Source organism: Sylvia atricapilla, chromosome 6, assembly GCF_009819655.1.
Source record: "Sylvia atricapilla isolate bSylAtr1 chromosome 6, bSylAtr1.pri, whole genome shotgun sequence".
Lineage (NCBI taxonomy): Eukaryota > Metazoa > Chordata > Aves > Passeriformes > Sylviidae > Sylvia > Sylvia atricapilla.
In genome coordinates, this window is record NC_089145.1 from 3,855,979 (window position 1) to 3,879,461 (window position 23,483).

Below are 23,483 nucleotides of genomic sequence, written 5' to 3' on the forward strand. Positions count from 1 at the left end.
AAGGATAGAGGGAGTAGTGTAGTAAACTATCTGTACTGAAGTGAACAAGGGACTTGAGCCTGAAGAAATCCATCAAGGAGCTTCCTTCTGGTTAGAGAAGATTCCCAAATCCTACAGTTGTGTACGTTTCATTGTCTTTGCTGCTGGTCCCCTCTTTTTAAAGGCTATTTCCTACTTTTCTTCCGTAAGTCTTTTTGATTTCCTCTTGAAAGTGTACCCTTTAAAGATCAGTCATTGCAATATTAGACACTGTTTTGTCTCTTCTGAAGAAAATATCCTGCAAAATGGAGAAACACATCAACCTTGACCGAGGTCCAAGTTATTAAAGCAAGGAAGAGGTTATTCATTGGGGAACTCAGTGAAAAAAAAAAAAGTCACAATAGAAATATTAAAGGAGTACTGAACAAAACAAATGGCTTCTTACTTGTCCAGGAGTCAGACTGTTAGCAGTGTAAAATATGTGACCTAGGATGCATGAAAAGGGGGAAAGAATCAAGATGAATGATCTATGGTAAAACAAAGCTGAAAGTTTTGGTATAGGCCAAGATTGTAGAATCTGTGGAAAATCAGTGCTAGACATAGCCTCATCACTGGTAATATGAGCCAAAATAGTTATCTGTCTTTTCTGGCTGAGAGTTACAATACACAGTACCTCCAATCTCTGTTGCCATGAACATAAGGTATTCTTCCCAAGATTTACATCTTAAAAATATATGAACTGTTCATAAGTGATTCCCAGGCGTTTAGTGTTTCAGATGCTTTTCTCAATCTCGTAGTTGTAATTTAAGAATTTTGGAGTCAATCTTCCTGTTGAAATATGGAGCTTCTAGATTCTGTCCAATGATGACAGTCGCTGTTTAGCTCCTTGCCTTCAGTTCTCCCCAGCACTTCTTGGCTTCAGTGAGACTTTTGCACATTATAAGAAGGAAGAAAACGTTGCCAGTAAGTTCTGCAAATAGTTAGAGAACTCTACAGTTATAAAAAACTTATGGGTCACACACTTTATACTTGACAGCAGACCAGGTCAGTAGCTTGCTTTTCTGCGTTCATGTTCAGCATGAGTTTAACACACTGAAATGAAGCTTTTGCAGTACAATTTAGGTAGAGTTAGTAGGCAGTTTCTGTGCTGAAGTTGTCTTGTAGATGAAGAGCATCCTGGTTCTACCTCTTTACAATCTTGCCAATGCTTGAGTGATCAGCTCCAGAATCTCCTCAACCCAGATTAAAAATTTGAAACTGGACAAAGAGTATTGTCAGGGCCAAGGCTGTGTCCTTTCCAGTCATTGTGAAAATCATTCCTGTTGAGTTGCAAGCTCATTCTGTGGCAGCAGCAGCAAGGCCCTGGCCTCTAAACTCTTGAATGATTTTATCTGCTCAGAGCCTGCTTCAGCCTGTGGCTTTAAGGCCACGGAGGACTGTTTTTCCTGAATGCTTTCTCCTTCACGGATATTTTAATGTTGGATATTGGAACTGAAAGCAAGAAGTTTCTGTGTATCAGTGGAGCTTGGTCTGAGTGCTTTGAGTAGGTGTAAGCATGAGGAATCTGTGGAAGGCATGGCCTGAGAGAAAGGCAGAGGTGGGCAGTAAAAGGTATGGAACAGAGGTCCTGGCCAGCCATTGCTAAATGGTGAAGAGAGACACCTGAAGTGAAAAGAGATGCTGTCTTCTGCCGGAGTACAGCACCATGATGGACTGGCAGGGGGAGAGGGGTGTTAGCAGGGGAGCAAATGGAAAAGGCTGCAGCCATGAGTTCTAAAGGCTTCTACTTGCTGGCAAACCAAAAGGATGTCTGATGGCCCCAGATGACCTTCCCTCTGCCAAGAGCTGTCCCTTGAGAAGAAGACGACCCACTACTGCTACCATACAGTCCAAGTGACTTGAATCTGCATTTTAAATTTTCACCTGGGTTCTGAATTCCAAATTGATTGAGCTCTGATTGAGCTCAAGTTGTTCTTACAACTCACGTGAGAGGAGTGCTTTGTGAGCTTCTTTTGTGTGTTAATTGTGTTGCTTGTTTGTCCAGACATCCCTCTGTCACCTTCTGAACTTTGAGTGGACCACAGGGAGGGGTGGCTTGTCTGTGAGCTGTCTTACAAACTGGCAGCTTCTAGAATCTGAAAGGAAAGCTTCATTGTCAAGGCAGTGAACCTCACTGCGGGACTGGATTTTATCTCCTCAGACTGCTTGCTGATGATTTGTTCCTTGTTTGTGGTATTTTGTTTGTAGCTGCTGGTCAGATTTATTCTGTTGCAGGAAAGTCAGTGGGTCCTAGACATCTCAAAATTCATGTCCACATCGATGGACACTTTTGCCATTGGTTTCTGTCTTTCGTATCTTTGTGTTGCTTTTTCATTTGTCCAGTATGAAAAACATTGTTTCCTTCCTAAGTAGTTCTAGAGGAAAATTTCAGGGCTATAAAACTCTCCTTTATGTTTTGATGACTTAAGTGTAAAAGTGTCATGGAAATAACTGATACCAAGCAGGAAGTGATACAGCATGGTAGGCAAGAAGTGTAGCTGAATTCCCAACAGCAAGACTAAATTTAATTGTCTCTTCAGCTGCTCAATAAAATGCTTTGATCCATATTTCTAACAGTCATCTGAAATCAGGCATAGAACCAGACAACATTTTGGTTTTCTCCTTTTGGTTTTGCTTGGGTGTTAAACACTCAGCATGTTCCATGGAAATGGAAGTTGGTATTTATTGCTGCTTTCTAAGGCTCAATGTAAGGAATATTAAATACGATCTCTGTAGAACACTATTAAAGCCGCATCTAAAACAAGGCAGTGAGAACCTTTCTTGTTTAGGAGTGGTTTGTAAAGGTTTTTCTGTTTAGCTTTGGTGGTATTATTAGTAAAATCTGGAGGTGAGAAACTCGGGTTTAGTTCCGTAATCAAGATGAGCTGGAAATGGGCAACAACCTCTGGTCTCTAATAAGTAATTTATCCTTTCCCACTGATAGCTGACAGTCTCGTTCTGAAGGGAAGGGTTTAGTGAAATCCTGATTCCACTCGGGTCAATGGGGGGAAAAAAATCCCAAACCAAAGAAAGACTACAGAAGTCAGAAACACAAGGGTTCCCTGAAAATTTAAAGCCTTCCTTTCATCAGCCAGCTGACTCTCCCATGGAGGATGGCGGAAGGGCTCGAATCTGTGAAATCACATTTTTTTGTATTCTTTTGCCTTGGAAAGGGCAGATAAAAATGCAGCTTCATACTCCACCCTCCATAATAGCATTAGACAAAAACCAGGCAGAAACAGGATCTTCTATATAACTAATCAGGATCTTTTTCTGTCTCCATACGTATTTTTCCCAGGGTGCTAGGATGGTAAATATTTTAGCAGAGGGAATTAACTCTACTTCTCTTCCTTTATGTTCTGTTATCAACGGGACTAGCCCACACCCTCACTTTGCCTCATTTTTGGCTCTGTTTCTAAACCCTAAAATTCCTGTTCCTGCAGTGAAACACAATTAAATTGAAGCTTAATGTAGTGCCTGTTTTATGTAATCTTGCTTTCTGGCTTTTTTTATTCTTCCAAGTCTGAATCTCATGAATCAATGTGTATTCACATTTCATCTGAAATTTTCTAGCTCTCCTCAGTGTGCCCTAAAGCTTCCCTTTTTTGGTTTATGAAATAATACTAAAAAGCTTAACTCTTCAGATTAAGTTGTAGCTGCTTTGTACATTAGACAGGCAATTTCAGTTTTACAAAGTAAAAATGGTGTGAGAGAGAAATTGCAGCTTGATTATTTTTTTAAATATTCAGATTAGAATGTCATCTTTTATGACTTTTTTTTTTATAACCACTTAGATTGATACAACTCTCTAAAGCTGTTCTGCTTTTCATCACACATTCTCATCTGTAAACCCTTCATTTTTATTAATCTCTGTACAATCTGTACAACTCTGAGATTAATCATTTTAAAAGAGCTACTCTGCGAGTGTTAAGGATTTGCTGGGCTAATGGTAAATGCAAGTGCTTCTAAATACTGGACAGCACCGAGCTCTTCCTTTCTAAGTATCAGCCTTTGTTTCCCAGTTATCTAGAATTACATTTTATGGCTGTGCTTCCAGGTCTGGCTATCTAGATCCAGAGAACAAAATACACTGAATCCTTGTTTCACCAACTAACCCAAACTCTAAATATTCAGTCCATTCCTGCCTTTGAGCAGATCCAATTGGAGTTAAAGGGAGTTGCATATGTACAAATAATGGCAGAGCTGGACTGTGAGGCCAAATCCTTCAGTCCTTGCTCAAACAAAAATTTGTGTTGGATCCTGGCAGGGCAGTTTGGCTGCATCTGGTCTTGCTTAGTTTTGAGTCCTTTTAGGACCTGTGGAGGCATCAGTCTAAGTGTGGCTCTGGGCCTTAATGGAGACTTTTCCTGCCTTTTTTTCTTCTTTGGTTGATTCAGCTGAGCCTGAATTGCCTACTTAAACACAGAGTGCCTGACCAAAAAAGATGAAAGTTAAGGACTGTCCTACCCTCTGGAGATTTCTATTTAGTTAATGTATTGCAGGTATAAATTCACCAGCTACTTGCATTCCTTATCTGTGTGGCATTGTATCTGCTCATTATCTCTTGCATGCAATAAAGCAGGTGTTTGAGTTTAATAAAGGATTGAGATTTGTATCTGTTCTTCTATCTGCCTTTATTATGGTGTATAAACTACAGCCATATGAAACAAGCCAATTGTGCCAACTGTGATGCACTTTGTGGCGTAAATAATGGGTAAAGCATGGAGTAAAGAGTCTGGAAGAGAAGGCGCTCTATTTCCCCACAGGCTTACTATGGATGCAGAGTGAAGGCTGAACTTCAAGAGAGCAGCAGTATAGGGACAGTTTGTGAAAACTCCTTCAGTGTTCCAGTTTCCCACTGACTGGAAAGAGTATCCACCTGTTCATTTCTATCTCCCCAAAGGTCAGATTATTCCACAGTGCTCCATAACGAATAAATACTGTTTTAACCAAGAGATCTCTCATGATCCATTTTGCTGTCAGCAGCCATATGGCCATGCTGAGTACCAGCCAATGCTGATGGAAATGTGCCCAATGTAAAATGGGAAATAGGGCTCCTGGTTATTAAAGCATCTCTCCTAGGGAGCTGGCTAAGGACTTAGTATATTACGGGTCAAGGGGCTCAGAAAACAGGTTTTAATCTTCATGGCTTTACAGTTGTATGTGCAGTTTTAGTGAAGTATAACTAGAAGAAATAAGGGGAGGAAATATGTAAAAGGCTGGCTGTTGAGGATGACTTCCCAACTGTGCAATAAAAACTGAGATGGAGATCATCTGGAGGATACCTTTCATTCATAGAGCCATTCCTTAGGGCACAGACAAGGTCTTTGTTCTGCCTCTTGTTCCTGGGAGAAATGATTTCAGAACTGACTGGTCTTTACAAAAAAGGTTACCACTGAAAGATGAAAAACGTGGGAGTTTGGAGGGAAAGTGGGGCTGTGCTTTATGGTATAAGATTTTACTACATATTCCTGCTTCTCCTTCTAAAGTTTCAGTCCTGGGAATTCTTATCTGCCCTTGTGTCTGTTGTTTATTGTAGTGTTTAAGGTTGTTAGGACAGGCGTGAAGGGGAGGTTACACTCAGGGTGACCAGTGCTGAAGTTCACATTTTCCCTTGATTTACTGCTGGGCTACAGGTCAGCAACAGCTTCTGCTGCAGAACTTCCTCCTTATCAATGGTGGTTCTCATTCCATTCCTGTTTCAAAATGCACTGTGTAATTTGTGATCAACGTGGGTGCCACCAGCGGGTGGGGGATTTCAACACCCCTCTTCACAGCTTTTTCTGGGTGGGTTTTTTTTGGAGTTTTTTTTACATGTAAAGACTTACTGTCTTTGAACACAGAGGAAAATCTGATATTGGTGGAGAATCTGTGGTGATCAAATGGTGATAGCAAAGGATAATTTGTTACTTGAACTAGGCTGCAAAAGGCTGCTTGTGGGCTCTGGGCAGAGAGAAGACCTTATTTATTTGGACGTGGTGCAATCTACAGCATGGTTTAATCCATTTTCATCAGCTAATGGTATCTTTTTAAGCTATTATTACAGATATTACTGCAGAAAAGAGATCCTTTCTTGCCACCCCTCCATAACTTATTTAATTATGATCATCTTAAAACTGAATTAAAATTGAAATAAGCAGAGCATACCTTCCCAAAAGATGTAGCCTTTAATTTGAACAGGCAGGTGGAGCCAGGATTTGAAATCAGCACTGTAGAGCAGTGAAAGAACTGACCTCAGAGAACACCTCTGCCAGGTAGCAGCCTGCCAGTCACTGTGGGGGCGAATGGTGGGGAGTGCAACCCACCCTGTGCAGGGAGAGCTGCTCTCAGACTGCTCCCCTCTAGACATGGCCTGCATTCCAGCTCCACTGCCTGCTCTGCAAATCACTTAAGAGGTTTAAAACTTCCTTGTAATTCTACTCTGCACATGAACTTTGAGTGAAGGGAAAGGAAGGACCAGTGAAATGAGAGTCTGGACCTCAGGGACCCCTCCAAATTGCTATTGCAAGCATTTGGCAAAGGCTGGGATAACATCCTACATATCCATCTTTGTCCCTAGCTGTGTGCCCCGGGGTTTTGTTCTGGGCTTTCTAATTTCTGGTGTAGTACAAAACATGTACACTTACCATTGCCAATGCATACTTCTACAAGTGATAATGTAACATACTGGTTCAAAATTTAAACCTAAAATCTATTTACGTGATTTTGACATTAGGAAGGCTGTAAACAGGAGACACAGCAATGTTCCAACATTCAGGACAGGAGAACATAGGATTTTGAAGAACATAATTAGAGGAAACATATGGCTGTGGCAACGCCAAACACACCAAAATTTATAATTTCTTAGTTATTGTGAAAATTTATACCTAGTAGAGATAGGCTTTTTTAAAAAAATTATTTTTATAAAGGGTTAATTTGTAGTGCATCCTGCAAGCTGATACGTGGGATAAATAGTTTAGACACTGATTTGTAATCTCTGTTTATGAGTACATGACTGCTATTCTTATAAATGTCATCACTTGCATGGTAGTATCAGGTAATATCTGAGTCATGAGGTGCTGACAAAAATCCACTGCACTTAATGTGAAACTTGAGGCATTTTGCTCATTCCAAAAGATATTAGCAATAGCCAGGCCCACGTTTGACTGATAAATAACGTGAACATGTGCACATGACACCGTTGTGCTGCTATGTGAATTTTTTCCTCTTACCTAAAATCTTTGTGGAAATACATCAGAGACAAATCATGACAATTTCTGTTTTCTTTTTTTTTTTTTTTTTTTTTTTTTTTTTTTTCTTTTTGCCCTGGATACCTTAATGGATACTAATAGATGTATGCATGGAGCCAGTGCATCGTGCCAGTGGGAGCAGATCCATGAAAATGAAGGCAAAGAAGGTCTCCTATAGTGAATTTTGCTTGAACTTGGATATCATGGCTGTAAAAGCAAACTCTGCAAATGTTACCACTGGCTTAGGAAAAGAAACCTCTCAGAGCTGAGTACTGAAAAACATTTAATTCTTTCATTATTCTCGTCTTCACTTGCAGACATACAGCGGGATATGAAAATGAGAACCACAGCACTCCCATGTTGTACAGCTGTGGGGCCCAGTACAGAATACACACCCATGGAGTCTTTAGAGGCATACAAGTGAGTATGGTGGGGCATTCTTCCTAGGAAAGTAAAACTGCTGTCTGTTCGTGGTGTTCATTCACTGGTGTTCATAAAACCCATCCTTGGTTTCCCCACGTTGTCAAGAAATGCTTTAGGTAAGTGTCCTGACTTCACTGAAGCCACTGGACTCCAGCATAAGGTTTCTCTCTGACACAGTCACTTAAAATTGCTCATCTCTTCTTCTGAAACATGTCTGCAAGGCAATACTCCTTACCAGCTTCTCAGGATGGTCCAAAAATATGTGATCCAGTTCCCAGCTTCTAGCTCCAATCACTCTGGCCATGTGAAAGCCTCTGTGGTTATGATGGACTATATCTACTAACTCCATATATAAAAGTGTTAGATGACATTTGGCTTTCATGTGTCTCTGAAACTTTACTAATTCAAATGTATTTCCTTAAAACGAAATATGTGATTGTTTCCTAATAAATAAGTAATTAGTGAGTATTTAAGAGGAAGTTACCATTCATGGGAGTTCATTTCCTCCCTTTCTGAGACAGTCATATCATTATTAAACACTCCTGTAAAAGATGAACCTTGTTAAAGCTGATGGCAAAGTCATTACAGAATATCTGTCTCTTCTATGTTGCTCTGTGTTGTCATACATCAGTGTTTCTAGATAGCATCTTTTCTCCTTTTCCTTTCCTGGGTAGTTTAGCAAGTCATTATTCAGTGGCAAGCTCTCAGAAACAGGCTCCCGAGCCAGCTTTTGTTGAGTGAATAAAAGTAAATGGTTGACATTGTTTAAGGAAGTTAATTATGCCAGAGGGAGGAGATCATCTTTGATGGAACATTGTGACAGTGGCCAAAATGCATTAAGGCTGAACTATTCCCCAGCTCCACCTAGACAGTTGTTTTTGTTTTGTTGGTAATCAGTTTGTGTTAATCCAAGACATCCATTTGCTTGCCCTTTCACTTCATATGAGTATTTTCAATAAAAAGTATTTAAAATACTCCTCCGGCTCATGGTCTTACCTTTCACCCTGGTATTAACTTAGAATTCTTTTATGTGGCAATGAGAACTCTGCTAGGATTGTTATACGTGAGGTCAGAGCATGGGCCATTCAATCTCAGCTACAAACTCTGGTGAGATAATTCACTAAGCAGAGTTCACTGTGCTTCCCCTTTGGATGCTTTAACACCCTGCAAAGGACCAGTTAAGGCACACGAAGGTTGTTGATGTAGGACGCAACAAAAATCTCCTGTTTCCATTATGATCTATCCAAGTTCCTCTTGGTCCTGGGGAGGTGTTGAGTGGCCTGAGTGTGTGAAGGCAGAGCGGAGCACACCCAGGTGGCCTCAGCAGGTCTCTGTCGTTGCAGGACGTCCGCCGTGTGCCCGGAGTGGCTCCGACCATCGTGCGGTCGGCGAGCGAGACGAACGAGAAGCGTCCCTTCATGTGTGCCTACCCTGGCTGCAACAAGAGATACTTCAAGCTGTCCCATTTACAGATGCACAGCAGAAAGCACACTGGTGGGTATCAATCACGACACAGCAGAGTGGGCGGGGGGGGTGTGTTGAGATAGCACAAGGGGCAAGAAATGCTCTGCCAGGTCAGGGAGCATGAGAATCCATCAGGTGAGTGAGCGTGTGCTCTGACAGCCGGGCAACCCCTCCTTGTCATCTGGGCAAACCCTCTTTGTCATCTGGCAACCCCTCTTTTGGAGCTGAAGGCTCCCTGGATCTCACTAAGAAAAACACACAGCAAGGAGACCACCTCCCTCCCTCTCCTACTATTACAGGGCTGTGAGTTGTTTTCTCTTTTAAAAATTTTTCTTTCCCTTCTTTCCCCCCTCATTTGGGAACTACTGAATCTCACTCCAAATGTCATCTAATGTTCATTATTAGGAAGTTTCCTCTGCAAGAGGAACTTAGACATTCAGCATCCTCTAGTTCTTCTGCATAGAGCTTTTCTAGCTGGGGATGTAGGCAGGGGTTTGCAAACAGGTTCCCTGCTATGGGATCTTTCCATGACGAACTGAGCCTTAACCCAGTCATGTGCAGGCTAATGTCTGCATTCTCTCTGAGTTCAGGAAATAGGACCTCAAAGTGTGGAAATCAAAAGCTCTGCTGCACCTTGCCAAAGACTAGACAGAGTTATTTCCCCTATTGGGAGATTTATGGTGTTGGATGTGTAATATTATGATAAATCTTTAGATACGTTCCTTATGGGTTTTTAATTTTTTTTTTTTTATATGGATGGCCTCTCGTATTTTTATTTAGAAAGTTCCATCTGTGCTTACCTAGAAGTCTGGGGATGTAAACTGTAAATATGGATCTTCAGTTAACCTTTGATACCGTGGAAGATCAAAGGAATGAAAGAGAACAGGAAGGCAGCCCATGCCGGGTTTCCTAGCAGATTATCTAACATTTCATAAAAGATAGTTGCAGTCTTCTCCTTTTGGAGACCGTTTGGTCTGTTAATTGTGTAAAATGGGAGAAATGCACTCAAAACACTTTTAATTAATGAGTGGGCAAGTCAGACAGTACTGAGACAGCTGTCTTCAGAGCTGCTGAAATTAAAAATTTAAGATATTTCTGACTGTAAGTGCAAGTTCATCTCTAGAAAGTAAGGTCTACAGAAATGCTATTTTACTTTTGACAAATAAATTGGAATCAAGAACATTTTGGAAATCTTTTGAAGGCCATTAAATTCAGTATTTTTCTCCATTATGCCTAAACAGTTCTGAATTTTTCTCATCATCACTATTTCCTTCATTCCTAAATTCCTAAAATATTCTGCATTTTAGCAGTCATTATTTGTTTGTTCTGGTCCTGTATTTTATTCCAGTTAGTTGCTTGCCTTTCTCAGCGTTATTTCTGGACCAATCACAAGGACTTCAGCTTACATATGTTGTGTTTTTTCCTTGGTTGGAGAAGATTTTTAATATTGTATCATATATAATGCAGCAAAACCCCCAAGAGACATAGGGGATAGGTCTAACACCTCAGAGAGGCTTCTCCCATTGTCTTTGAGGCCATGCATGCCTCTCCTCTGCTTCATGCTGCAGTGGAACTGGGTGGAGGAAAACCACTTTTTTTTTCCCCCTCAAACACCTTTTCTGTACAGGTGGGCACAGATCCTTCTGCACACACATTTTGATAGGTTGTCTGCAAAAATTATTTATTTCTCGAATCTTTGCAAGTTTCTTTCCATGAGAGGGCAGCTTGTTTCCCAAAGCTTGTGTTTGCTGATACCAGCATTGCTGTGTAAGCTTTTGAGGCTGGTTGCAGCTGAAGAGAGGAAGCAAGGGATGGTGCACTGCTGGAGTGAAAATTGCTTGGGTAGTTTGCCTGGCTGATGCATTCAGCTTTAGGAGCAGAAGGGAGTTTTCCTCTTTATCATCTGGCAGAGTTTCGTCCTCAGCCTGTTGAATGGGTACTAGACATTTCCTATTATTATGATCTGGGATTTCTACTTACCAAATTCCCAGCTGCTGTAGAGGCTTAGAATGTGATGCTCTTCATTTCCTGTCTCCTCCTGTGGTCTGTCAGTCCTAGATTTTGGGAGGGCTTGGTGGGAGCATCTGGAGGGGATAACTTCCCAGTTAGCATATTTTCCTGGCTGTTTGATGTGTGGATGGTCTGGACTTAGTGGCCATGAGGGTTTTCCTCTGCAATGCTCTTCAGGAGCCCTGGGCACTCAAACCCACTGTTGTGATGCAGATCCACTTCCTTTGCAACCTCATGTGTTTGTCTAACCCTGACTTGTTTCTCCTGCGTGTGAAAAGAGAAAATTGGAACGAGTTTTCTCCAAAAAGAATGAGGTTGGGTTTGCAGCGCCTCTCCTAATAAAAAAAAAAAAAAAAAAAAAAAAAGAATCTTCCTGTAAGGTGGTTTTGGACTCACCCATGGGTTTGAAGCTCTTCCACCTTATGCTATCTTAGTGTAGTGGTAGGTCAGTGATTTTGATCATTTTTTAAATGATGAACACATGATTTGAAATCAAACTGTTACATATATATGATATTAAAGGAACAGATTTTATCTTTGCATGATATTTTTTGCTTTAGGTGATATTTTTTATTTCTATAATAGATACATAAAAAGGACTGGCTCATCAGATCCTCCATCCTTCTTTCCCAGTTGCTGTATTGCAAGCAAGGCCCTGAAACACAAAGTTGGATTCTCTAATCAGTTTTTACCAATGTTTCAAATAGCCTTAGTTGAAAATACGTTAACACTTTGTACCCTCCGAGGCTGCTTATCTGTTCTTAACAATGCCTTTATTGAAACATGTACAGCCAGAAAAGCTTTTTTCTTATCTTGGTGTATTTTGCTGCAGCAGATAGACCTCTGAAACGAAATGCAGAAATACATCTAACTTTACAACTTTTCAGCAAATAATGTGAGTTGTCATTCTGTGGCAGGCTTCAGGCACTTCCTTGCAGAGACAAATTGATGTCTAGACCTCCATAAATTTCACTTCTGGTGGAAGCATCAGCATTCTTGCCAGAGACTCTTTGGGTTCAGTGCCACTCATTGCATTTATCCTAAGACAAAGCTGAGCAGGTTTGCAGAGAGAAAATCTCCTGCCTGTTTGCCAGGGATATTCTTTAGCCTAAATGGGCTCAGCTGCAGGTACGATCTGCAATGGAGTGTGAGAATCTGTAGATCAGGAAGGTTGTCCTTTATGATAGGGTGTCAAGCTATATCCTTTCTACAGCATGAAATAAATATACTTAGGGATCTAAGGTACAGGATTAGTTTCAAAATAATAATGTCATGTCACACATACGATGTGAAGACAACAGAAAATGTTAACTATAAAGGCTCCCTACTAAATAAATGAACAAACATGTTTTGTGTGTTTGCTAAAGCAAATTATAGTGAATAAAAATGTAGAATTAGCAAGGCAAAGTTGTGATCATGGCACTTGTTTGATTGAGTGGGTACACTTATATAGGAAAAGGGGTTTAAATTGGTCAAGTCTGTATAGACCAGCCTTCCGATTCTCATTCACACTTGGAGCCTCTGGTTTCAAAATCAGCCTCCTTTTCTCATGTATTCCTGTTAGAGACAGGCTTTTACTCTTGCAGAACTCCTTAATTAAAAGCAATGACTGTGAATGTTTTGTGCAACTGCTACAGCAATAGGATGTTGTTTTCCCATGCACCCGAGCAAATGAATTTGCTCCAGAGAAAATGTGCACACTTCCCTTAGTTTGTTAACTACTTTTGACACAATCAGTTTGTTTCCTAGAAACATTTATTGCAACATGTGCAAAAGCAGATTCACGCTTGTTTTAAAATACTTGACTTTTTTTAAAAAAATTATTTTCCTAAATATTAAAGACATGCCATTCCCTCTGCCCTCTCTCATCTTTATTATTTCATTATGCCCTGATTATATAATTTCATCAGCCTTCCTTTTGCGTGCCCTCTTTCAGCAGTGTGAGGAATCATGTCTCAGGCAGAAGGGCTGGTGAAGCTCCAGCTGCATCTCTCCACTTGTTTGTTTTGGGACTGTGTGTGTTCACATAAGAAGGTGTCAGCATTACTGGATATTTTCAAACGTCGAGAGAATTTTAGCCTTTTACTGGAGAGGCTTTGGTAGGCCTGGGGAAACGAGACACTCTCACAGTGGGAATTTAATGGGCTACTAACGGGCTTTTGCTAATCTGGGATGTTTCTGTTGTCCTGTTCTGAGGAAATTCATGGGAGTTCACAGGCATGTGACAGCTTTGGCAGCTGACATGGAACATGCAGAAGGAAAGGGAAATTTGGATTTCTGTCTCAATGTTGTGTCTCTTTTTGTTTATTTCCTTTTCTGTTTTCTTCCCAGTCTCATCATATCCCTATGTAAACACTCTAGATTGATTCCTTTAATATCTGCATGGGTTAAACCTGACTTTAATTTAATCAAGATTATATTCCAAAGTATTTAAAGAAATACTTTCATATGCATACCATCGGACCCTCTATGCTGTTTTATTCCAATACCTCCTTAACTATCTTCTAAGTTCATATTGCAATTAGCAGACAATCATCCTGTCACTGCATTCTGCTCTGCTGACATTCCCCCTCTTAAATCTGCCAGAGGGCTGAATTCCTTGGAAGTAAGTGGTTTCTGAAAAGCAGGCACCCCCAGGGAGTCCTTGCGGTCAAAGTGTATGGAACTATTTCAAACACCTGTGGCAACTTTAATCTCTTACGCTAATAAATTAAGCACAGCAGACATAGAAATTGTCCACACCTAGGTTTGAGAATCAGTAAACTCCTTGGGGTGACTGTCACAGGAAGTTGGCTCGTTCTTGCAGATTTAGTTGCTTTTGTAAAATTTTTATTTTAGCTACACCAGGACGAATTTGGAATTTGGAATGCTCTCCTTAATATGCTGCTTATTCTCTGTCACCTGGATGAAAATGCATCTGCTTTAAACTAAACTGCTTTGTTCTGGTGTCTCAGAATACCAGGGCACCCAGAACACATTTCCTCATTACGGTAGAATCAGCCACGCAGACACCCTCAAGGAAGGTTTATCAAAGCGATACATTTGGAAATTAAACAGTGAGAAATCAAACCCTCTGCCTGCTCCAGGTGGTGTTTTCCTGTAGGCTCTTCCCACAGGAGCTTTGGTTTACATCTCAGCTTCCCACAGCAGACAGAGCAGGTCCCAGCTGCTCCAGGGTGTCCCTCCCAGATAAAGCCAGGATCCTCCCAGCTTTTGCTCCTGCTCATGCTGAGGCTCTGTGCTGTGGCACTGGAACCAGACTTTATGTGGGCATAGCTGTAATTATATCTGAGGCTTCAGCAGGATTCCAGTGTTGTGCAAAGGGACCTTAGTTTAGATGTAAGTCAGATCTGGAAGATCATCCTGGAAGATCATTGAGCTCCTCCCGTAACAGCATAAGGATTGTTTTGGTTTAACTTGGCCAAATTTCTCCACCTTGGTGCTCTGCTACCCACTGGCAGTATTTCCCTGTTTTGTCAAGGCTTCTCAGTTGCTGAATTTCTTTTTGTGTGTTTATGGTGAAGTCGTTCGCATTGAAATCCATGTCCATTTGAGACACTGAACTGTAAGGATTTCTATTTCTAAAAAACTCAAGATCTTGCTTTTTATCCCAGAGAAATCCCCTCCTGAGGATCTCTGCTGAACTGCATGGGAGGAGGGGAAGGGTTTATATTTACATAAGGCTTTGCAATAAATAATTCGTGGCTTTGCCTGTGGGAGCTGTGCAGCTATGTGAGAAATTCCATTTAATGGCACTTCATTGAAGAAACCTAATTTTTGTTTTGGGGAAGAATATGTCTCTTCCTGTGGTTGAATTTTTGCTCAGTTTTTTCTAATTAATTTAATGTGGTCGAAACTGTCACCTATGTGGATAGAACTCATTTACTTTTTGTTTTAAACCCAATTCAGTTCAAACTGTAAGTTGTTCCTCTGTAAGAATTTTGTGCTACTGAAACAGGTGGAAAGGGTTTAATGGGGTTTTCAGAGAAATATAAACTAAGACATTCCTGTTTTCTCCAGCAGAAAAAAACATAATCACTCAACCATAATTTTTTTGCAGCTTTAACCTAAGAGACTATTTTCTTAGAGAGAGCAGATTCAGTGTCACTGTCAATGCAGTAGAATTATGCCAGCCTTTCCAACAGTTGTATGGCTTTATGACAAATCAGTCCCACTGTGCCACTAGACTGCTTCAGACTGCAGAGAGGTCTTACAGAGCAACATGTTTCACCTTCTGGTTCAGCTTGAGGTGTCCTCTCGTTTTGCCACAAGTTCTGAGAAACTGTTTTTCCTCTCCAGGAGAAAAACCTTATCAGTGTGATTTTAAAGACTGTGAACGAAGATTTTCTCGTTCAGACCAACTCAAAAGGCACCAAAGACGACATACAGGTTTGTGGAGAAGACTTGCCTACTAACTAGAGTTCATTTGTGTATGGGAATTGTGATCCTGCAATATTCCTGAACTCTTTTCTGATGTTGTCTGCTCATAACACCAAATTCTTGAAGTTCATTTTAGGTGAAGGTCGTGGCTAGGTTTTTTAGCTGGCCTTTTAGCCCTACTGTGGTTTTTCAGGTGACTTTTGCATCCTGACACCATCTTTGGAAACTTTCATATTGAAATTGTTTGCTCTATACTCTATGCCCAATATAGAGAATATATTGTGTCTGAAATGAAACAGTTCTGCAAGAAGAATTGGCCAATGTGTAAAATTTTCCCAAGACCTATGTGTCATGTGTAAAGTAGTAGTGTGAAGTAAGTCAAAACTACTGGGAGCACATGAAAAGAGATTTCTGCACCTTGCTTTTTTTGATGTTCTGTTAGCTCCTTCAGGACACTCACTGTGCCAAACCACAGCATCAGGATTAGTGAGGTTTGCAGATCTCCCTTGGTGAAATGGTTTAAGTGGGGGTTTCTTTATGATGGAGCTGTTCAGATGCTTCAGACTCAGGCACTGGAAGAGGAGGTTACAAGGGGTGGTGGCCTCATTAATGACTAGTTTTCTGTAATGTGTAGGCACAGAGCTAGGATGAGCAGTTACAGTCATCAGAAAAACAAAATACAAAAAACCACCAACCAATCAAAAAAAAAAAAAAAAAGAAAAAAACCCCAAACCCCAAGAAAGAAAAGAAAACAAAACAAAACTCCAGGCTTTTGAAACTTCAGAAATATCTGATTTCATTCACTCTTTCAAAAATGTTGGGACATAAGAATAGATTTTTTTTTTTTCTTTTTGGCTCTTAGGTGTGAAGCCCTTTCAGTGTAAAACCTGCCAGAGAAAGTTCTCCCGATCTGATCATCTGAAGACTCATACCAGGACTCATACAGGTAAAACAAGTGCGTAAACTTTTCTTCACATTTATATTTCTTTTTTTTTTTTTAATTTTAAATCAATGTTGTTGTAAATTACATGACTAGAGAGTGTCCTAACCAGGGTTTAAATATTCAAAACAGCAGAAAAATTTCAGAGTGTGCTGATTTTTCAGTGTGGCTGTTTTCCCCTAGCCTGATAGTCACTTTTCACAAAGGGATTTAGGTGATTTTAGAAACTATGCTTTCTTCCTTCGTGTTTAAAGAAATTTCAGCTTGGCAAAATAAATTTTGTCAGCTATTATGAAATGAGCATCATGGTCTCAGCCCACAAATGTCAAGTTGATCTACTGCCTTTACTGAAAAAAAACCCTAGAAGACAGAAATTTTAATTCTAGCTTTAGCCAAAGGTCTGTAATCTAAAGTATTCGTGCCTACTCATGCTTCTCCCAAGTGTCAGTTGAGCCTAATGCAGGATAGCACGGCAAAGCTCTTGCTGTGGCTGCTTGTACTGTAATCTCTCCAGCAGATAAAAGCAGTGCCTTTTGCAAACTCACACTGACAGACACTAAAGTAAAAGCTTACTCAAATATTCACGGACTTTTTTTTTTTTTTTTTTTTTTTTTTTTTTTTTTTTTTTTTTTTTTTTTTTTTTTTTTTTTTGTAGAAACCATAGTATTTCATATTAATACAAGGGGGAAAAAAAAAAGAGGCCTTTTTAGTCTACTCTGCCCTCACATAAATGTAAACACCATTAAGGAGCAACTGCTGCAACCTCTGTATTTTAATTTGAAGTTTTAGAATTAGTCCTGTGTACTGACATTTGCTGTTCCTTCTGCTATGTGTGCAGTGTTTTTACCAAGTAATTGTTTACTGAGCACTTTGGCATGTTGTTGGATGTCACGGTGTTTTCCATACTGGTGTTAACCTTTTAAATTCAGTCTCTGTACAGATGGACAAGGAGCCTGAAAATCTTTTTCTCCCTGCTAAGAATTCTTTTTTCTCTTCTGGACCATAAAAACACACATTTCAGACTTCCAAAAATAAAAGAGAAATTTTAATAAAGGAAATGATTCACCTGAGAACAATGGCATTTTCTGTGGCTCTGGCCAAATAAATGCTTCACCCAATGGCCACATCTACACTTGCAATCTGCAAATGGCAAAGGCTGTGTTCCTGGGTTGTCCCCATGGTCCTGTTGAGCTGCAGGGCCTGGGTCTCTGTGCATTTGCATGAAGAAAGATGTTTTCTTAACCAGCAAGAGGTAATGTTCTGGGAGAGACAAAATGGCAAGTGGTGGTAACACTCTGGCAAGCTGGGATAAACTACATTCCCCATCACATTTCATTGCTAACTGATCTGCTAATTCAGGACTTGCATGACTCCTGTAATTTTTTTTCACCCAGATTATCTACAGTGATGGACTTGCTCTCTTTTTAGCTAGTGAAGTTCCTCTCCCTGTCCTAGTTCCCCGTGGCTCCCAGTGACCTGAGCCCCACAGACCTTGCCATGGCTTTGCTACCTGCCACTGGCACAAGACGTTATGGAGCCACTCCTGACAACACTTTTGGATTTGTCAGCTCCTGAGGGGGATGAGCACAAGTGGTGGGTGGGAATTTTTCATCTCCACCTTGCTCCACAGCTTCATTCCTCTTTCTTTCTCATAGCCCCTAAATTCTGTGACAAAGCACCTGGCTCAAGTTAATTTGCTCCATGTTAAATCTTGAGGAAGCAGAGCACAGGTGGCTTCCATGTAATTCCATCCTAATTTTAAGTCAACTGACAAACAGTTTGTTAAGATTCAGGGATTTTTTTTTTTCTTCACAAGCAATTTTAGTGTGACAGAAATCTTTGCTGTTAAAAGCAAAAAAAAAAAAAACAAAACAACCCAAACCCCAGAACCCTACCAAAAAAACCCCAAAAACCAAACCCAACTAAACAAAAGAAAACCGCAAAGGAAGTTTTATCCATCCATAGACATGTTTAGCAATGGAAATGTGATTCCTGATACTTGTACCATGAAGCTGTACAAAGTAATTGATGCCAAGCACAGAACAAATAGAGAGTGCTTCCCCCTTTGTTGGGGGAGGACAACCAGGATTGCCTGTGAAGCAGTGGAACTGTGCTGCTGTTGCTGTGGGAGTTCTGTGAGAGGCTGGGCACTTACAGATACCTCACCTCAGTTCACAGCATGGTTTTGCTAAGGCTGATGAAAGGAGACCTGCTTGTATAATCTGTGGGTTTTGACCAGATCAATTTTTTCCCACACTGTTTTATGCCCTCATGGGACATAGTTGATGTTTTTGCCAGCGTCTATGCTAAATGGAGAAAGTAGATTTTAGGCAACCCCCTCCCACCTAAAGTACCTCTCATGGGACTTTGCAAACAGAAATACACATTTATGCAAATCCCCTTTTGTCTGAATTTGGATTTGGTTTGGAAAATGTCCAAAGTGTGAGATTAATAGGAGGAGAAGATGCCTGGGTGAGGCTGTACCACCCCAGCGTGTCTGGAGTGTGTTAGAGAGGACGAGGTGTGTAAACAGCATTGAAGAGCCCAGCCTCAGAGCTGAACATACTTTTAAATATTGCATTTATTTTGAGAGGAAGAAAAAAAAAAAAAAAAAAAGGAAGCATGAGTCACTGGGCACTGCTCTGAGCTAATGAAAGCATTCCATCAGCATTCCTGCGGCATCAGAAACACAGCCTGAAATTCCTCTTACACATTGTAGGGAATCGAGAGACCAGGTTAAGCAGTTAAAAAGTGGTGGCATTTCTTGTTAAATTTGAATGTGCTTTGCTTGGAGTTAGTTGTAGTGAATACTATGCTCACAAAAATGTTAGAAAAATGCTATTTTGAGCATTTGATGTCTCCCGTAGATGTGAATCCACTTTATTTAGATAGTAATGGAAAACTCTTGAGTCTGGCTCAGCAGACTCCATGCTGAACTCTGTTGCTTCTACCATATTCCCTTACACTCATCAGTTTCAAAGAACTTCAGCCAAAACCCGTTGAATTAGCTGGAAAAAAACCTCCCATTGACTGGAGGTCAAGCTCTCAAACGTCACTGACAGTTTCCACAGTGACTAACAGTAACGTCTGCACCAGAGGTGTGACTGAAGCTTGGGTGAATGCCAGAGTGACTTTGCAGCTTGGTCATTTGAGAGCTCAAAGGAGCATAATCATGGCAACACGATGTTCGGCAAGGGCCTGTCCTCAGGAATGAACCGCTGCAGAGTGTTCTACGTCACCTGAAAAGCCTGTTGTTAAATATCAGCTGAGGCAGAGGTAGGAAAGCACCAAGCGCTGATGTGAGCAGGGGTTGGGGGCACTCCCACGCCCTCTCAGGACAGCCCAGGGTGCCTTTCCTCCTGACAGGGGCTCTGCCAGCTCCTCACAGCCCTGCAGAAAGAAAACAAACAGCAGTGTCTCAGATGAGCCGTATGCTCAGCTAATAACAGGGTGTTTTGTTAACAGGTGAAAAGCCTTTCAGTTGCCGGTGGCCCAGCTGTCAAAAAAAATTTGCCAGGTCTGATGAATTAGTTCGTCATCACAACATGCACCAGAGGAACATGACTAAGCTGCAGTTGGCCCTTTAGACAGTTCAAACAAGTGAAAAAACCAGATGGGACATTATAAGCTACTGCAAACTTGCTCAGCCATCCTCGATCACCTTTGTCAGAGAGCTGCAGCTGTCTTCGCATCCTATTTGACACAAGTTAACTAAACTGTAGGATTCTGCTCAGCCTTGCCTTCCATTTGGAGCTACACTAGTTCCTATTCAATAAGTTCAAGAGATATTTACTTGTGGTTTTGTAAGAAAAGTAGGCAAGGTTGCCACAGTTTCCAGATTACTAAAAACTGTGCTTAGCTTTCGCATCTGTCTCCATCATTTTTGTGTTATATGCACTTGAATTTTTCTAGGTACAATTTACTGTACCTTTTTAACTCCTGCAGTGGGTAGGATGATTCCTCCCTGTTGAAGGTTAGCTCTGCTCTTACATCATCCCTGCATATGCTGAGGTTCCTGGATGCTAGTACAGCTTTCCTCACAAAACGAAGGAACAGTCACCTGAGACACTCCTGGTAACCTTTGTACTCGTGCTGCCAAAGGGCAGACTTTTAGAGCTGGAAGCTCTGCTTTTGAATTTCACAAGTCAAATATTTTTTTAAAGGTTGTCTTTCTAGAGCAGCTAAAACCAGATGAACCAGAGCCTCTCTGTACAGAAAATAAGAATCTTACCATTAAGTTAACTTGGTTTTTAAATAATTGCATAATTGAACACTCAAAACTGTTTTGTTTGTCAATTAGCTCTCTCCTTTTCTCTCTCTCTTTTTAATGTATTGGTTTAAAACTATTCTATCATGAGATGCATAGATCTCCTTTACACAAAACTAATTGCAATCATTGTAGACATTTGGGATTTGTTTACAATGTAAAGCCATGCTGGTTATGTGGCTAGCAAGCTGTATAAACTTAAAACTGAACTTCTAATGGGGCTGGTCCAGGATCTCCATTAACAGATTACTCTTAAGATAAGTAACTTAAAAAAGACTCTTTGTCAAGTATATGTGAAAAAGACATTATTAGTGTAAGGAAATATATTATTTCAGGGTTTTGGGAGGAGGGGTTTATTATTTACTTTTAATTGCTTGAAATGGTGTGTATATATATATATCTGATAATGTATTGCTCTTAGACATCTCCAATTAGAAAATGTATAAATATTAGAAGCATCACTGTTCTGATGTTGTCGCTGTTACAAACTATTGATAACACTAAGAATGTAACCTGCATTTTTCACTGAGCTTTCAATTAAAGCCCATTCAAAGAGAAACAAATGAGAGTCCAACAGATGTCTTGTTTCATGTCTGGTATTAAATTTCAAATGCCCTGTCCAATAGTATCCTTTTTTTTTTTTTTTTTTTTTGTATATAAAGGTACCACCAGCACTGATGACCACTAGTTAACCTGTCCAGGTCTTGACCACAATTTATCCATCTCACTTGGGAATCATACTGGCAGCAGAAAACAGTGTCAAGTTTCATATTGTGCTATAAAGCAGTTGCTTCAATCGTTTCGTCCTCTTACCCAACCATTCCTTCTCTTTCGACCCGAGAGATTTGTGTAAGAACTTTATAGAACAAGTAAAATCCCATTTATAAATAGCAGAACTGGCCTTCTGTAGAACTGGGCTGAAACCATAAGCACAGATAACTTCCTAGATTAGGATGTCATAGAGTGACTTTTAAGTAAAAGTTAATTTAGAGTTGGGGTGGCTTAAATCAGTTCAGCAGGTTGAAAAAGACAGTCTTTCATAGATGATGAAGTGTGAAAACGAAGATAAAGAAATATTACTGTTTCTTTGTCATCCTGCCTACTTTTCTTTGGAAGTAAGTACAGCCTGCCTCAGCGCCCTTTGCCCTTGCAAAATATTTGTATCTCTTTAGCAAAAAATCTTTAATGTATCTTGCCAAGCTTTTTTCTCTAATGTACACAATGGAGTTCTATGATGGGTTGAGCTTTCTCTCTTAAAGTGCAGCTGCATGGTCAAGAAAACTCAACAGTTAATTCTTCAAGTCCTCTTTTTCGCCTGGGTATTGCATCACTGTTAATTACTGTTGGGGTACTGTGACTCATTTGTATCAGTCAACTTTATCTTTTGCTGCCAAAAGACAGCATCTCTCTGGAGAAAATCAGAACAAGTGTGGCAAACATCAAATATTTGGAGCGAATGGTGTACATAAAACTGCACAGAATTAAAAAAATAAAGCAACTCCTCCTGCTTTCTTGAAAGAGAAGTTCAGCTGCAATAACAATGTCCTCTGATTTACCCAGGCAGTTCTCGGCAACTACAAAACAATCTGTTTTTCAGCCTGCACCCAAAATAGAGAGCTGCCACAAGTGTTTATACTAAAAGCCAAAAAAAGAAAAATCAGCCTCCAGTTTTGCCTGCATCAGTCAAACATAAATAAAACTATCTTTTGTGAAAGATAGTTTTGTTGTTTGCTGCTTGGGGAATCACATGCCTAATAATAATAGTAGATGGCTACAAAAAATGAAGCGTGGGTGGATGAGTGACAGAGCACGTCCTTTCGCTTTTGCTGTCACCACTTTTTCAGTGAAAGACTTACTGCTACTCTGCTGTTTGATGATCATGATGTCCTCCAACATGTGAAGCACGGAGAGGACGATGGTAAATAAGATTTTAAGGTTTATAAGATTTTAAAGATTTTTATTCCCATTTGTTTTATGGTGTTTGTTATGAGAGGCATTTCATGTCTCTGCCTTTCATTTCCCTGTTTTCAGGATTCTATCAGCAAGGTAAGCCACCTTTATGGAAGTGCTTTACTGCTTGAATTTCTCAGAAGCAGCTCCCAGATGCTGGCTCTTGCAGCATGCAATTCCTCTTTTTGGGACATGCAGAGGTTGATCAGCAGGCTGAGTTTCTGTGAGCTTGATCTCCATATGAGAGGTGAGGGGGCTGCACTCTATTATACCTTACAAATATCCTCAGCTCTCTGGGAAATTTTCAATCCCACAACTGATTGATCAAAACTTTCATGCCACTGTCCTCCGTATTTAAACAGAAAATGGTGACTTAAGACTATGTGATTTTGGCTGGTGGTTAATGTCCTAGTGGGACTGGAACACTTTTCCTGTCCCATGGCTTCTGTAGCCGCCCTGAATGGAGGATGTTAATTATATAGATAACACTTCTCCTTTTTCTTGCCACTTCATGAAGTACAATACGTTGAGTGGAAAAGGGAATGTCAGCTCTTCCCTCTCTGATGGTGTCAACTGGGATTCAAGAGTTGACCTGGGTGAATATTCTTGAGGTAGGTGAATCCAGCAAAGTGTCTGTCTGCTTTAGGAAAGCATGAGAGTTAACCAGCCTGGGCTGTAGCCACATGATCTGCTTCTGGTGCGTGTCTTCACGGGTATGGACTGTGCTGACCAAACAGGAGGTTAATCCAGTTAGGTAACTCACCTGGAGGTAACCCATCCTTCAGACAGGTGATGATTCCTG

At 40.5% G+C, this 23,483-nt stretch overlaps 1 protein-coding gene across 3 annotated transcripts in view; it reads left to right on the forward strand.

Annotated features, from left to right (window-relative positions):
• Nucleotides 1–22,175, forward strand: part of WT1 (WT1 transcription factor) — a 34,820-nt gene extending 12,645 nt beyond the window's left edge. Inside the window, exons 5-9 of one of the 3 annotated variants that reach the window (XM_066320495.1) lie at nt 7,565–7,667; nt 9,014–9,164; nt 15,444–15,533; nt 16,387–16,479; nt 19,930–22,175. In XM_066320495.1, the coding sequence (XP_066176592.1) occupies nt 7,565–7,667; nt 9,014–9,164; nt 15,444–15,533; nt 16,387–16,479; nt 19,930–20,051 (559 nt within the window). In that variant the 3' untranslated portion in view covers nt 20,052–22,175. The remainder of the gene's footprint in view (nt 1–7,564; nt 7,668–9,013; nt 9,165–15,443; nt 15,534–16,386; nt 16,480–19,929) is intronic. The other 2 variants (XM_066320496.1, XM_066320494.1) reach the window with 2 other exon arrangements.
• The last annotated feature ends 1,308 nt before the right edge of the window (nt 22,176–23,483 follow it).